This window comes from Delphinapterus leucas, chromosome 9 (genome assembly GCF_059928025.1).
Source record: "Delphinapterus leucas isolate spDelLeu-1000000601 "Yukka" chromosome 9, BTC_Dleu_Yukka2, whole genome shotgun sequence".
In the NCBI taxonomy this organism is placed as follows: Eukaryota; Metazoa; Chordata; class Mammalia; order Artiodactyla; family Monodontidae; genus Delphinapterus; species Delphinapterus leucas.
In genome coordinates this window covers 7,037,457-7,054,270 of record NC_143137.1, presented here as the reverse complement: position 1 = coordinate 7,054,270, position 16,814 = coordinate 7,037,457, and the positions used below count along the sequence as shown (strand labels likewise).

At 44.8% G+C, this 16,814-nt stretch overlaps 1 protein-coding gene across 1 annotated transcript; it reads right to left on the bottom strand.

Moving 5' to 3' along the window:
• Positions 1-3,658: 3,658 nt before the first annotated feature.
• On the bottom strand, positions 3,659-15,956 carry ZNF425 (zinc finger protein 425). The gene is made up of 4 exons (XM_022578570.3): positions 15,258-15,956; positions 11,324-11,450; positions 8,066-8,176; positions 3,659-5,827 (listed from the first exon to the last, which is right to left on the bottom strand). Exons 1-4 carry the CDS (start codon positions 15,273-15,275, stop codon positions 4,281-4,283), a joined length of 1,803 nt encoding a protein of 600 aa, XP_022434278.2. The 5' UTR covers positions 15,276-15,956; the 3' UTR covers positions 3,659-4,280.
• Between the last annotated feature and the right edge of the window lie 858 nt (positions 15,957-16,814).

The window sequence follows — 16,814 nt, the reverse complement described above, 5'->3', positions numbered from 1 at the left end:
GCCATAAAAAAGAATGAAAATCTGCCATTTGCAGCAATGTGGATGGACCTAGCGGGTATTATGCTTAGTGAAATAAGTCAAACAGAGAAAGACGAATACTCTCTATATTATCACTCATATGTGGAATCTAAAAAGTAAAATAAATGAATGATATAACAAAACAGAAATGGACTCACAGATATAGGGAACAAACTAGTGGTTACCAGTGTGAAGAGGGGAGAGGGGAGGGGCACGATAAGGGAATGGGATTAAGAGGTACAAACTACTATGTATAAATAAGCAACAAGCATTATTGTACAGCACAGGGAAATATAGCCATTAACTTGTAATAACTTTAAATGGAGTATAACCTATAAAAATATTGAATCACTATGTTGTACACCTGAAACTAATATAATATTGTCAATCAACTGTACTTCAATTTAAAAACAAGATTTAAAACTTGAGATCAAAAGACATGATAGAGTAACCAAAACTAGGTCACAGATTGAGAAAAAATATTTACAACACTGAATAGCATATAAATAAACATAAATAACTGCTAAAAATCATAGACTACCCTAGAGGAAAATGTGCAAAATTATGAATTCACAGAAAGGAAAAGAAAAACCGAATAGGCGATAAACACACGACAATGTTCCATCTCATTGTTAGTCAGGCAAATGCAATATCTGTTTATGAAGATGCACGTACCCTATTATCCAGCAATTCTTATCTCAGAGCTATTTTTGCATATCAAAGAGCCATATCCTAGAATCTCTAAAGCAGCACCGTTTTAAAAGTAAAAACAGGAAAATAATTTAAATGTCCAATCACCCAGAGGATGGATATCTTGTGGGACTCAGTTCGTGTATGTGTGAGATGTGTGCAGTTAACTATTCCTGTCCAGCTGTTTTGCAGTGGCCTCTCCTGGAACCCTCAAATCCACAATCAAGTACTGTCAGCGGTTCAGTGCTTCTCCACCACGGTGTTGTTGGGTATATCACAGATCCACGCATTAAGCCAGAGAATGTCTTGGTTTGGATGGAGAAAATGTAAAACCAAGATCAAATCCATGCCCTCCAGGGGGCATGGCAGGAGAAGCAGGGAAGGTTTCAGTTGAATGTGGGGAGTGCTATTAGAGAGAGGTATTTAGAGGATGCTATGAAGAGATGAGCACGTGCCCAAAATGTTCCTGGTGTTGAGAGTGAATGGTGGATATGAAGGAGTTCAGAAGAAGAGACAGGAAAGGCATTCCAGAGGAAGCAGTCATGAGGATATGATGCATTTGGGAAAGATGAAAGTCATCTGGTAGGAGTGAAATTCATACTGTGAATAGGTAACAAGATTAGGCTGAAAAGGCAGGTCCAGTTCAGCTCAGAGGTTCTTTTATGTCATGTTAATGAGTTTGCATTTATTTTAAAATTTTTATTTATTTTTTGGCTGCACTGCCAGGCACGTGAGATCCAAGTTCCCTGAACAGGGATGGAACCCATGTCCCGCCCCCACAGTGGAAGCGCAGAGTCCCAACCACCAGAAGTCCCTAATTTATTTTTAATTTTTAAAAAATTTTATTGAAATACAGTTGATTTACAATGTTGTGTTAGTTTCAGGTGTACAGCAAAGTGATTCAGATATATATATATCTGAATATAAATATATAATATTCTTTTCCATTATAGGTTATTAAAACATACTTAACATACTTCCCTGTGCTATACAGTAGGTCCTTGTTGGCTATCTATTTTATATTTTAATCCCAAACTCCTAATGTATCCTCCCGCTTTGGTAAGCATAAGTTTGTTTTCTATGTCCGTGAGTCTATTTCTGTTTTTTAAATTTGTTTTCTATGTCTGTGAGTCTACTTCTGTTTTTTAAATAAGTTCATTTGTATCATTTTTTAGATTCCACATGTAAGCAATATCGTATGTTGTCTTTCTCTGTCTGACTTACTTCATATGATAAATCTCTAGGTCCATCAATGTTGCTGCAAATGGCATTACTTCATTCTTTTTCATGGCGGAGTAATAGTCCATTGTGTATATATACCACATCTTCTTTATCCATTCATCTGTCGATGTACACTTAGGTGGCTTCCATGTCTTGGCTATTGTAAGTAGTGTTGCTATAAAACTGGAGTGCATGTATCTTTTCAAATGAGATCTTTCTGGATATATGCCCAGGAGTGGGATCGCTGGATCACATAACTCTTTTTAGTTCTTTAAGGAACTTCCATACTGTTCTCCGTAGTGGCTGCACCAATTTACATTCCCACCAACAGTGTAGGTGGGTTTCTTTTTCTCCACACCCTCTCCAGCATTTATTCACAGACTTTTTAATCATGGCCATTCTGACTGGTGTGAGGTGGTACCTCACTGTAGTTTTGATGTGCATTTCTCTAATGATTAGCAATGTTGAGCATCTTTTCATGTGCCATCCTCATGTCTTCTTTGGAGAAATGAGTTTTCACTTATAACAAAATTGGAAACTTCTTAAAAATATCTTTTGAGAATAACATTAGAGTTGCATTTTAGAAAAACCAATTTGTCAGAAGAGTGATAATGTATTACTGGAAAAAGCCAGAGGCAGGGAAATCTGTTAGGAAAAACACTTGAAAAAAAAGTTTTTTGGGCTTCCCTAGTGGCGCAGTGGTTGAGAGTCCACCTGCCGATGCAGGGGACACGGGTTCGTGCCCCGGTCTGGGAAGATCCCACATGCCACGGAGTGGCTGGGCCCGTGAGCCATGGCCGCTGAGCCTGCGCGTCCGGAGCCTGTGCTCCGCAGCGGGGGAGGCCACAGCAGTGAGAGGCCCGCGTACCGCAAAAAAAAAAAAAGTTTTTCAAAAGTGAGCTTATATGGTGTCAGCAGAGATAGAGAAGGGCTTTTATTTGGGAGAAATTTAGTAGACTGGGTGTAGAAAAATCTAGGATCATTATCAAGTTTACAGCTCTGGAGATTAGTTATAATTTTGAGGTGAGAAAAATGGGAGTGTAAAGAAAAGAGGTATAGAGTGAGGGCTGGTACTGATCAGGAGTCTTATTCTGGGCAATCTGTGTTTGAGATGTCTGTGGAAGTCAGAAACAATCGGGAGGAATCTGGAAATATGAACATGGATTTATAGATTTAAAAGTCATCATCACCTCACAGAGAACAGAGGAAATTGCTGCACAAGGTGTGGCTCAGGAGAGCCAGACAGGCAAATGGACAGAACAGCTGGCTGTGGATTTGGTGGGGGGCATGCTTCTTCCCCAATCTTGGCATTTCTTTCCATTTAGAGGAGGCTCCACCAGCACATCATTCCTAGTCTCTGCCTCCTCATTCACTTTGTTCAGGCCTAGGGCTATACCAGCAGGTTCTCCAAAATTAATTCATTACGGTTAAATGAGGTCACAGGGTTGGGGTACTAATCCAATAGGACTGGTGTCCGTATTAAAGGAAGAACTACCAGAGATACCCCACCCCTACCCAGAAAAAAGCCACGTGAGGACACAGGGGGAAAGTGACATCTGCAAGCCAGGAAAAGAGGCCCTCACCAGACACCAACCTTGCTGGCACCTTGATCTTGGACTTCCAGCCTCTAGAACTGTAAGAAAATAAATTTCTGTGGTTCAAGCCACCCAGTCTGTGGCATTTTCCTATGGCAGCCCCAGCAGACTAAAACACCCATAATGTAAGGAACTTTTGTCACAAGAAACTTTATTACAAAAAAGAGGGGGAAAAGGCTAAAGGAGGAGCTCTAACCTGACTCTCACATCAGGATGACCAGCGCCTTCCACAAAAAGCTTGCTTTCCTCCAGTCTCTAGACGCTGTGCCTGGATTATCTGGAACCTTCGTCAAGGAGCCCTCACGGCCGCCTGCTCCATGCTGGCCAGTGTGGCTGAAGCATGTTGGCTGAATTTTTCGTCCTGCCTCAGCCAGCGCCAACAGAGCCTATGGCCCCACCGCAGAGCTGTCACTGCTTTCTGAGTGGAGTGACCTCGGGACTGAAGGGCTGCTCCCTGGCGTGCATGGCAATGTGGGTGTTGAGTGCCCCCAGGTAGGTGAAGCCCCTTCCACATTCAGCACAAGAAAAAGGCCTCTCCCCGCGGTGACGGTGCAGATGGGTCTCCAGACTTCTCTTCTGGAGGAAGCTCTTGCCGCACTCGGGACACCCGAAGGGCTTCTCGCCGCTGTGCGTGTGCAGGTGCGCCTTCAAACTTCCCCGGAGGCAGTAGCTCTTGCCGCACTCGGGGCACCGGAAGGGCTTCTCACCGCTGTGGACGCGTACGTGCTCCGTGAGCCTGTACCGCTGAGCGAAGCTTCAGCCACACGTCGCACAGGAGAAGGGCTTCTGGCCGCTGTGCTGGAGCAGGTGGCTCTTCAGGTTCCCTCTGAGCCGGAAGCCCCTGTCGCACTCGGGGCACCGGAAGGGCTTCTCCCCGCTGTGGACCCTCGCGTGCTCGGCGAGCTGGGACGGCTGAGCGTAGGCCTTGCCGCACTCGCCGCACGGGAAAGGCCGCTCGCCCGCGTGCTGCCGCCGGTGCAGATTCAGGGAGGCCTTCCAGGAGAAGCTCCGGCTGCACTCGGGGCACCGGAAGGGCTCGGCCCCGCCGTGGAGTCGCCGATGTTCGGCGAGGTGCGCGCGGCGGTGGAATCCCCGGCCGCACTGCGCGCAGGAGAAGGGCTTCTCCTCAGTGTGGACCTGCAGGTGCCGCGTGAGCCCCGAGCGCCGCGGGAAGGTCCTCCCGCACCGCTCGCAGGGGAACGCCGTCTGCCTGGCGTGGACGCGGCGGTGGCGCGCAAGCTTCGAGGGCCGGGTGAACCCCTGGCCGCACTGCCCGCAGGAGAAGGGCTTCTCCTGGCTGTGCAGACGCTGGTGCGCCTTCATGGCGTTCCTCCAGCAGAAGGTCCGGCCGCACTCTGGGCACCGGAAGGGCTTCCTCCCGCTGTGCCGACAGAGATGGGCCCGCAGGCCGCTCTTCAGGCGGAAGCTTCTCTGGCACTCCGGACATCGGAAGGGCTTCTCCCCCGTGTGAACTCGGACGTGTTCGGTGAGCTTGCTCCGGTGGGTGAACTTCCGGTCACAGTCGTCACAGGAGAATGGCTTCTCCCCGCGGTGTGCCCGCCGGTGGGCCCTCGCGGCCGCCTCCCGCGAGGGGCCTCTGCCGCCCTGCGGACCCTGGAAGGGTGTCCTCCCGCTGTGCACCCGCAGGTGCTCGGCCGGCTCGTCCTGCTGGGTGAACCCCCGGCCACACTCCTGGCAGGAAAACGGCCTCTCCCCTCTGGGCGAACACACATGCTTGTTCAGGGCGGCTTTGGACCGGAAGGCCCTGCCACACTCGGGGCACTGGAAGGGCCACGGGGCCGGGAGAGCCACCTGGTGCAGGGCCAGGCTGCACCTGAGACAGCTGCTCTGCTCGCACGCGCCGCGCCAGAAAGGCTGCTTACACGGGACCGCCCGGAGCCACCTGAGCTCCGCCTTCCCCCTGGACTTGATTTTGTGCTTCGGGTATTGACGGGACTGGCTCTCGCGGTGGTTCCTTTTGTGCTTCACAAAGTCTCTCTTTATCTGGAAGACCTTCCTACAGACAAAGCAGGAATAAAGTCTCAGACCTGGTGGAATTTCCAGGTGATCTGGGGTTCCCATTGGCTTATGCCGTGGATCATTCTTGTCCTGATTAGATGCTGTGATGTCGAGGCTTTTATTATTTAGAATCTCTGTTTCTTGGAGACTTGGGTGTTGTAAGGTGGCTCTTTGATCTGATAAAATCTTTCTTTCCTCCTTGGATAAGGGAGCACAGAAGCCCTGCTCTTGGAGACCATTTAAATGGCATTCCTCCTCTTTTGCCCCGAGAGTTCCCTGGTCACCTGGAGAGACAAAAAGGCCCACCCTCATCAGTGATGGGTCTGCGGGGTCAAGGACTGTCTTCACATCACTGACAACGTGGGAAAGGGACTCCCGTTGTCCTCATGACTTTGTGAATCTGCCTGCCACAGGTGAATTATATTGAAGTTTAACTTGGATGTGCAGATCCTTTCATCATTTGTTAACAAAAGGCTTAGCGTGAAAAAAATGGCAGGCAAATACATTTTGTGAGCCTATGAGGACCCTCAGAGGCTAAGCAGAACTTGGAAGAAAATAAAAATGAGTTACTCTGAGAATCTGACCATTTCATTATAATATTTCTTTAAATCTGTGAAATAAATAGCACAATATTTAAGTAGGAAGGCTTCGGGTCATATTCTTGCACCCTTCCACCACAGATTTCAGGAAAAGTTTTCTGAAGAAATGCTAATAGGAAGTATCTTTCTTAGGAGTGTCAAATGGCAATTTACTGAATTCACAAAGAACACTGTGGAAATAATCCCCTTTCCCAAGGAACTCCGAATTATAAGAAAGTCACTGCTGTTCCCAAAGTAAAAGCCATAATGACAGGGTACAGAGGGAGCTGAGCTGCCACCTTATTCTCACCCACCACACCTGGAGAGGACAATTCCTGACCATCACCTGAGCTGCTATATTCCAGAACATCTTTTTCTCCCTCATCCTATTGCAGTGGGTCACATAGCTCTCCTTTTTTAAATCTCTTAACCTGGGAGCAAACCTCATCCATCAGGCTTGCCCCAGAGCAGGACTCTGATTCTGCTCTGAGGTCATCTCAACAACACAGATGTTTCCAACTAGATGACGTCATTTACTAAGTTAGCACCCACAGCTTTTGCCTGGACCATGAGAAGAGCATACTTGCCTGTCTCCTTTAATCCTATTTCTCATCACTTACTGTTTATCCCAGGCAGGGGAGTAGTTGTGTTACTGGGTGAGTACCACCTGGTACAAAGGAAACATTTGTTTTTAGGGACAGCTACCAACGTCGTTCATTCTTTGGTACTCAAAAACCTTTCCAGGCCCTTTCTAAAGGATGAAATTAAACTCCCACCATGGCATTTTTGGTCTCTGATACCAATTATGTGCCACCACTGCCACCCCCCCATCTTCCACTATGTCCCACAAATAACATTCAGCTATACTCAGTGCCTTCCATTTTCTAAATATAACAGGCTTGTTCCCACCTCTAAGCCTCAGATCATGTATGACCCCTGTTGAATCTTCTTTGCCTTACTAAATATGCCCATTCTATGCTATTTAAATCCTAATTCCTTTAGAAGTCCTCCTGGGATATTGCTGTCTCTCCTCTGCTTTCTCCTCTAAATCCCTATAGCGCTTTATTATCATTGCCACTTACTATTTATAAGTGCATACAGTCTTATTTTATAGTTGACTAATCCAATAGTTCAATATAAGTGACTAACCTAACTGCCATGTCAGTAGGTCAGTAAGACAGACAATAAACTCTTAGAGTGGGAAAATACATATATATATATATATATATCTCCCAACCCCTGGCCTAAATAATATGTGACATAGTCCTATGAACATGGTAGGGACAATACTGATTAGATGAATGAATAGATGGTAGCAGTGAAATGAAGCCCCTGGGAATTCTTTTATCCTCCGATGGAGCTAGTCACACTCCCTGGGTTTAAATTCCCTCTTTTTTCAGGAGAGTCCTTGATACCCAGAGACTTAGTAGATCTCCATTTAGTAAAGCATCAACATACTCTAAAAAATGGCACATTCTCTTAAATACTTAAAGTATTAATATATTTAAAATGTTTTCCTTATGATACAAGGAATTAAAAAGTAGTCCTTCAAAAGGAATAAAAAATCCCAAGTTCTAAAAATCTGTACAATAAAAAAATATACTGTACAAAATTGGAAGGCTTCTCATTTCTCTGTACACAAATGGACATGATGATGTGATGGGGAAGATGGTTTTTCCTCAGGACTGGACAAATGGATCCTTTACTGTTCTCTTAAAGGCAGTTCCATTTTCTGTTTGTTTTTTTTTTTTAATGAAGTATATACAACTTCCTTCTTTATAAAAGTAAGACATTCTTATATTTGCTACCAACTTGAGTGAAAAAAAATAACATTCTCCATCAAAATAATATTTCTTATTCACTACGTCCTGCTGACTCTGCAGAAAGATTAGCAAACAAGGCTAGGAGAATAAATGAGTCAGGCCCTCAAATCCATCTACTCACCAGAAAGGCTAAGTGTCATTTGTGTTTTCTCTAAGTGTCCTTGGTCTCTGATTAACAGCATTCTTCCTTGTTCCATCCAGGTGATCAAATCTGGCTTTGAAGAAATACAGCCTGCAGAGAGAGTCCACACAGACTCAGTCTGGGTTTCCTGAGTACTTGACTAAAAACAATTTTAGTTTTTAATTTTTAATTTTAACTTTAGTTTCATGGCTGACCTTGATTCCTGGAGACATGAGATCAATGTTAGGTTAAAAAAAAAATGGAAACTCTTGATTACATGAATAACTGTTAAATGTTCCTGACAATATTTCACAAAATTAAAGGAAACAGAGAGGTTGGGGATGATGAGGATCCAGGCAGAAAGTATTCAAAAGGGATCATTATGAGAACAATGTGAGTAGAATAAAAAGCAGTCGGGGACGGGGGCCGGTGGTCAAGGAGGGAACCCAGGTGACTAAACTTTTCTGATTAGACTCTGCACATCAAAGGAACCAATTACTGAGGTGCCCACATTCTTTCTAATATTTTATTTATTTATTTGGTTGTGCCACGTCTTAGTTGCAGCAGGCAGACTCCTTAGTTGCAGCTTGTGGACTCCTTAGTTGTGGCTTGCCAATTCTTTAGTTGTGGCATTCGAACTCTTAATTGCAGCATGCATGTGGGATCTAGTTCCCTGACCAGGGATCGAACCCGGGCCCCCTGCATTGGAAGGAGGATTCTTTACCACTGTGCCACCAGGGAAGTCCTGCCCACATTCTTTCTTGATCAACGTAATGAAGGAACCAGGAGGCTGTTAAATGACAGTGATTATGAAGAAGTGGAGAGTAATGTGTCTAATGACATCAGCCTGAAGGGAGGAGGCATTGTTACAAAGTAGTGGAGGGATTTTAAAGATGCATCAGATACCCTGCAGTGGTGTCACCTACGGCTCAGCCCTTGGATCAGTGTTTCTCAAAGTGACCTAGTTACCACCAGCATTAGCAGCACCTGAAGTACTTGTTAAAAACGTAGATGCCTGGGCCTGAGCCTGGACCTGCTAAATCCTAATCTCTGGAGTTAGGATCTGGACATCCTGTAAAGAAAATCATTTGCAAATAATACTGTTTGCTTTTTGAAATCTGGGAAAATCAGACTGGATTCTCCAAGCCCAAGGATTGTGATAACTCAAAACTCAACACTGGATCAGCACAGGGCTGTAGTTTCTCCTACCCTACTGGCCTCAGTCTCCTTAGCTTGACCCTAACTGTTGGGGTATCCTGGGGACAGCTGGGGGTGTCCTGTCCTATTGACAAATTCTCCCTAGATGATCCCAACTGGCCCTGTGGTTTAAATGTCATTTATACAATGACCCCAAATGTGTGAATCCAGTCCTGATTTCACTGGAATTCCAGTCTCGCATACTCAATTATCTACTTTATATTTCCATATAAATGTTTAATAAGCATCTCAAACTTAATGTGGCCAAAACCTGCTCTCTCCCAAGCCTTCCTCATGTCAGTGAATAAAACCACTGCCATCGGGGCTTCCCCGGTGGCACAGTGGTTGGGAATCAGCTTGCTAATGCCAGGGACATGGGTTCAAGCCCTGGTCCGGGAAGATCCCACATGCTGCGGAGCAACTGAGCCTGTGCGCCACAACTACCGAGCCTGCGCTCTAGAGACCATGCTCTGCAACAAGAGTAGCCACTGCAATGAGAAGCCTGCGCACCGCAACGAAGAGTAGCCCCCACTCGCCGCAACTAGAGAAAGCCTGTGCGCAGCAACAAAGACCCAACGCAGCCAAAAATAAATAAATAAAATAAATTAAAAAAAAACAAAAGGCGTTGCTCTTTAAAACAAAACAAAACAAAAAAACACTGCCATCAAGATACTCAAGCCAAAAATCTAGAAGTTGGTTCTTCTTTCACCGGACTCCACTGCAAGCCACTGGCAAAATCTGGGATGCTACCTCCAAAACATATCTGGAGACTGCCTCCTGCTCTCTATCTTCATTACTACATACCTGGTTCAGCTGCCACAAAGATTCACCAGTACTGCCAAGGCTCCTGGTTGGTCTCTCTCCTTTATTTCTATGCACTACAATTTATTTTCCACATAGCAACCCAAGTAATCATTAAAAAAAAAAGATATCATATTACTTCTCTATTTAAATCCCCCTATGGGAATTCCCTGGTGTCCCAGTGGTTAGGGCTCTGTGCTTTCACTGCCGAGGGCACAGGTTCAATCCCTGGTGAGGGAACTAAAAGCCCACAAGCTGTGTGGTGCGGCAGAAAAAAAAAAATCCCCCTATCATCTTCCCTTTATCTTTAGAATAAAATCCAACCCTGCGCCTCAGCCTAGAGGCCCTTCACAATTCGGCATAGCTGCCCTTTCTGTCCTCTTCTCCCATCACTCATGTGCTAACCCTCTGTGCATATGTCACAATAGCCTCACTGTGGTTCCCACCGTGTACTGAGCTCATTCACTCCAACCTTTGGGCCTTTGCACTAGTTCTTTCTCTGCTTAGAATTTTCTTCCCCATGATTTCACATGGTTGACTCCCTCTTGTCATTCATATCTCAGACAGAATAAATTATAAACCCCCAAAGAGAGAAAGAATTCTTCAGGTATACTGAGATCACCTATTAAATTGATAAGAGGAGAACTATTCTTTATGACACAAGACTGAGTTAGAGCAAGATGAGTAAGCAGTGAGGTACAATCTCCCCAAATTTCTCTTCCAATCCACTTCGTGAGTACTTCCCTGGAGATATCTAAGTATCCCATCCCCCTGCTCTCTTCTCTCTCCCTTTACCAGGGAAACTTTCTTCCCTGTCGTAGCCACGTTCTGCAATGTGTTGGGTCCTCAGCTTCTTCTAATATAATAACTATGGCCCCTTCATGAGAGACTTAGTTCTTATAAGGATGCATCTCATTCAGGCAACATAAGCAGGCACTAAAGTATCAGTTAAAGAAATAAAACAACACACTTAAAAAAGAGAGAGGCAATTAGATTATTTTGTAATTCTAACTGTGGGAGAAAAGGGGGAGGGTTGGAGTGGGAGATAGAGAATGCAGAGTGTTAACAAGGCTGAGGAGCACAGCTATCACCGGATAAAAAGGGACAAAATTCCCAGGCCATTACAGGAAGTTAAAGAGACATTCTGAATGTGGATTGGGCACAGTATCATATTCAACCAGCCAACAGCCAATAAAGGGAAGAAAGCCTACTAGTATCAGGTTGGGTCCCAAAAAGCGATTCCTTAGAAACGCATCTTACCCAGGGAATCAAGGCTCTCATAATTGTTCTTCATTTCCTGCTGATACATGTCCTTCTGCCACTTCTCCAGGATTTCCCACTCTCGCTCCAGAAAGTATAAGGCCACATCATCAAATGCCACGGGAAACTGAAATCATAAACAGTACATACATATATTTTCATTTCAAGGCTACTGTGTTTTTCAACATCCGTGTCTTTAAGAGACAGGAAGGAACGGTATTAAAGTAGTTATCGCTGGATGGTGCCATGAACATAATAAAGGGGTCACAGAGGTCTGTTGGAACTAAGTAAAGTGAATGGATGAATAGCAGGCCTTTGAGCACATGTACCGTCTAAAGGAGGATACTTCACATAGCAGCAAACAATTACTGCAATGTAAGACTGGGCCAGTGTCGCCAGATATGTCAATGCGGTACGCGGGCCTCTCACTGTTGTGGCCTCTCCCGTTGCGGAGCACAGGCTCCGGACGCGCAGGCTCAGCGGCCGTGGCTCACGGGACCAGCCGCTCCGCGGCATGTGGGATCTTCCCGGACCGGGGCACGAACCCGCGTCCCCTGCATCGGCAGGCGGACTCCCAACCACTGCGCCACCAGGGAAGCCCCAGATATGTCAAATTTTAAAGTAACTTTTTAATTTTGAAACGATTATAGATTCAAAGGTAGTACAGAAGGGTTCCCTGTACCTTTCAGTTTACCCCAATGGTCACACGGTACATTATTACACTGTCAAAACCATGAAACTGACATTGGTAGTGTGTGTATAATTCTACGTGATTTCATCACGTGCTGACTCATATAACTACCCTGCAATCATGAACAAAACTATTCCATGACCAGAGATCTCCTTTGGGCTACCCCTTCCTAATCACACCCACTAATCTATTATCCGTCTCTGTAACTTTGTCATTTCAAGACTGTTACAAAAATGAAGTCAGAGAATTCACTGGCAGTCCAGTGGTTAGGACTCCGTGCATCCACTGCAGGGGGCACGGGTTCAATTCCTGGTCAGGGAACTGGGATACTGCATGCCATGTAACGTGGCCAAAAAAAAAAAAAAGTCATAGTATGCAACTTTTTGAAATTGACGTTTTTCAGCCATCATAATGCTCTTGAGATCCATCCAAGTTGTGTTTATTGTTTATCAATATTTCATTTCTTTCTATTGCTGAGCAGTAGTCAATGGCATGGGTATACCACAGTTTGGTTAACCACTTACCTATTGAGGGACAATGTAGTTGTTTCTAGTTTGGGGCTATTACCAAAAATCTGCTATAAATAATCATGTACAAGTTTTTGGTGGGGATACATTTCATTTTTCTGGGATAAATGCCGAGGTCTACAACTGCAGGGTCATATGGGAAGTATATGTTGTTTTCTAAGAAATTATTTTCCGGAGTGGCTGAACGCTTTCACATTCCTACCAGCAATGCACGAGAGATCATTTCTCAGCATCCTCACCAGCATTTGGTAATGTTGCTTTTGCTTTTTTTTTTTTTTTTTTTGGCTGCACTGCGCAGCATGTGGGGTCTTAGTTCCCTGACCAGGGATCGAACCCACACCCCCTGCCTTGGAAGGGTGGAGTCTTAGCCACTGGACCGCCAGGGAGTTCCCAATGTTGCTATTTTTTATTTTCATCATTCTAATAGTTGTGCAGTGATGTCATTGGGATCCGAGTTCGCACTTCTCTAATGAATAATGATGATGAGCATATTTTCATGTGCTTATTTCTCATCAACATATCCTCTTTGGTGAACTGTCTCTTCATGTCTTTTGCCCATTTTCTAATTGGGCTGTTTTTTTTGTTGTTGTTGAATTTTGAGAGTTCTTTATATATTCTAGATATAAGTCCTTTGTCAGATATGTGGTTTGCAAATATGCCCTTCTCCATCCGTAGCTTGTCTTTTCACCCTCTTAACAGAATTTTTCCCAGAGCAAAAGTTTTTAATCTTGATGACATCCAACTCATCATTTTTTTCTTTTATAGATTGTGCTTTTGGTGCCACATCTATGAACTTTTCACCAAGCCCTAGGTCCCAAAGTTTTTCTCCAATGTCATCTTAGACCTTAACATTTTACATTTGGATGTGACAGTCCATATATATGTATATATATATATATATATATATATATATATATTTATTTATTTATTTATTTTGGTTGTGCTGCATCTTAGTTGTGGCAAACAGCCTCCTTTAGATGCGGCTCAAAGTCTCCTTCGTTGTGGCTTGAGGGCTCCTTAGTTGCGGCACGTGGGCTCCTTTGTTGTGGCATGCAAACTCTTAGTTGTGGCATGCATGTGGGATCTAGTTCCCTGACCAGGGATCGAACCCGGGCCCCCTGCATTGGGAGTGTGGAGTCTTAACCACTGCCACCAGGGAAGTCCCTGGATGTGACAGTTTTATGTGAACTCTCCTGATTTTTACATTTTGGCAACTAAAATTCACAATTTTAACAAGGCATAGTTAAAAACAAACAAACAAACACCCAAAACACACAGCTGCGAGCCACAATTTGTTCATGGACGTTTAATCTACAACCTCTGGTATGGACTGACTAACCAGGACCGCTCTTCCTGGAGGTTCGAAGGACAGATGCACTGTGACAATAGGGAAGGAAGAGAAGATATATAATTTAGCTTGTGAAGATTCCATTTCACTCCTTTCAAATTCTGTGCTACAAATGTAGATGAGAACCTACCAAGGCAAGTGCTGGGCAACTCACAAGACAGCTCGGCCTCTTCGCAAGTATATGAAAAATGTTGGTCCCAAATGCTACAAAGTAAACTCTCCCAATGAAGGAATCTAGGAAACTCCACAACCAGGGCCACTTGACACTTTCTGAAGAGAAAAGTTGCAGAGATAAAATTCCATCATCAAAACTATTACAGGCGCCCAAAGCTGAAGTATCAGCTAGTATAACAAACCAGTTAAAACTTGGTGTTGCATTTAAGGTGGGACTTTCAAAGAAATTCCTCTACTGTTTATTTGCAACTCACCCACGTGCTTTCCACCTACAAAAGACTTTTCTGTGAGCATTCTCACAATTAGCACTGAACTGCTCCAGTGAAAAGGAAAATCAACCAGAAAAATGCTGATTTCTCCCTGCCTACCCCCAATAACACAACAGCCAAGAAGCTGACATCACTTGAGCTTTCTCTGTGGAGTCAAACTTATAGTCAAAGAAGAACTATTACAAACCACCAAGTTTCACAGAACAGAGAGAGATATTCCAGGACGTTGAAGAGAGGCGGCCTGAAGAAATCTGAACAGAATTGGTACCTGCCAAGGAATGCTGCGGGAGAGGGGTGAGAGCAGAAGGAAAGAAAATGCACTACATTAGTGAGATTAGATAGGAAATCTCAGTGGAGATACAAGGAGAACTTGCATACTTAGGCAAGTTATACTTAATTGAATGTAGAGTTTCCTGGATTAGGCTTGGGATATGTCTTTCAAACTCTAAAACCAGTGTTCAAATTTTCCATTAAATCACTAGAGTATTCGTGGTAAATCTGAATTAGGATAACCACCCAAACTGGTTAAGTTTTCCGTCTTTTCCTAGAGGGAGCAGTCTCCAGTCTTCTTCCAACTTTTCCTCATTTGCTGATGAAGATGTGCTTCTCTGAAACTCCATGTCAGCAGAGCTCGGAACGTGAGCCCAAGAAAAACCGGGACGTTCAGAGACGCCCGCACAGGACGGGAACAGCAGGGGAACTGAACGGACCACAAGCGAGACCCTGGGTTTCTCCACGGGACCCCTTTCTCCCAGATCAACCTCACAACAACTTGAGCACCTAGACCGCGCCTTCTCCGGCCCGGGGTCGGAGCGCAGTCCTGCTTACAGACAATCCCCGGCCGGGGCTCCCACCGCCTCACTCTCTGAACCGGGAGCCCACTCCAGATCGCGACGGGGCCCGCATCGTCCACGGCCCCTCTTACCGGAGCCGGCTCGGCCATGTCCCCTCGCGGTCCCGCCCGACCCCGGCCCCCCAGCCACCCGGGAATCCAGGCGACGCCGCGGCACCTCCCCTACGGCGGTCCCGCGCTCCGCCCAGACCAGCCGGCCCGGCCCGGGCGCGGTGCACGCTGGGACAGGCGGCCGCTCAGCCCCCACAGCGCCCCCTGCGGCTAGGAGGCGCGAACGCCGGCCGCGGGAGCCGCCCGCGCTGTGCCGGCCGCAGGAGTGGACCTCGAGCACATATTCATGTACCTAATTCTCACCCACAGACCCTCTTCGGTGAAATATCTCTTCACGTCAAATAGTCTTATTTTAACTTTGTTCCGATTTACCTTTCTTTAATTACTATTGACGCTATAGACTTTTTTAAATTGAAAAATTTATTGAAATAATTGTAGTTTTATATGCAGTTATAAGAAATAATGCAGAGAGGTCCCATGTTTCACTTCTATTAATTTGTGTGTGGGGGTATTCAGTTCCATGAGGCTTTAGGCTTTTCTATGCATTAATTTGTTTTTCCTCCTTTGTAACGCTTTCTTCATTCCCTATTTGATCCTAGAAAATGATCTTACATATTGATATAAATTCCATATCACATCACAGTCACATCACATAATCCAGTGATGTTTCTCATACATTTCTTATTCAGTAGCTTGACTTATAAGATTTTTCAAATGTATATTTTCAAATTCACTTATTTTTGTCTTTGATGCAATCTGATACTTAAGTATTTAGAATTTCTCTGTATATACAGTGAGTAGTAAATACAAATTTATTTTTTTTGATAAACCATTTAACTATGTAAAACTATCCAGTTTATGGTGTTAGATATGGATCTAAAGTAGTTCTTATTATTCTAATATCCATCTGTACTACTTGGACAGCTTTTGCTCTATCACAGTGAAATTTGCTTTATTCCCTTAACTAGTAGTGTTCCTGAGACTTCAAAGCCACTGAAACCCCTTCCTCTTTATGTGTGTATGGAGGGCTCACAAACTTCCTTAGTGACTCTTGTAGTGTCTCCACTGTTGTCCCTCTGCTGCTGCCAATGAGCATGTCACTGTTGTTGTGGTAGCCAGTGATTATTTCTCCTAAAGCTGCTGCTGGGGCCTCAAAGTTGGGGGTATGGATTTTCCTCAAATGATTACAGTTTTCAGCCTAATTAAGTTTCTGGGCTTACAATGTCTTTTACTGGGACATTCAAATGATATTCCCAGGAGGCCAGAAAGGTGAGCACCTGAAGGACACCCCTACCTATTACACACTTAGTGTGTAAATGGCTACCCAGTCTCTGGATGTCTCTTACACAGAAGGAAAGAAATCACAAATAGGCATGAATACAGCTATTTTTGTAAAATTCTGCTTAGCTTCCTAAACCATCTGTACAGGTCAGCCCTTCTGTTCTCCATGAATGAGGAAGGTGTTTCCCTACACGGCCTCACAACTATCCTGTCCCAAGTTTTAGGCCACCCCAAACCAACTTTGCACATCTCCATTTTCCCCAGAGTTCTTTCTGGCTGACTTCAGGGAGTCCTATT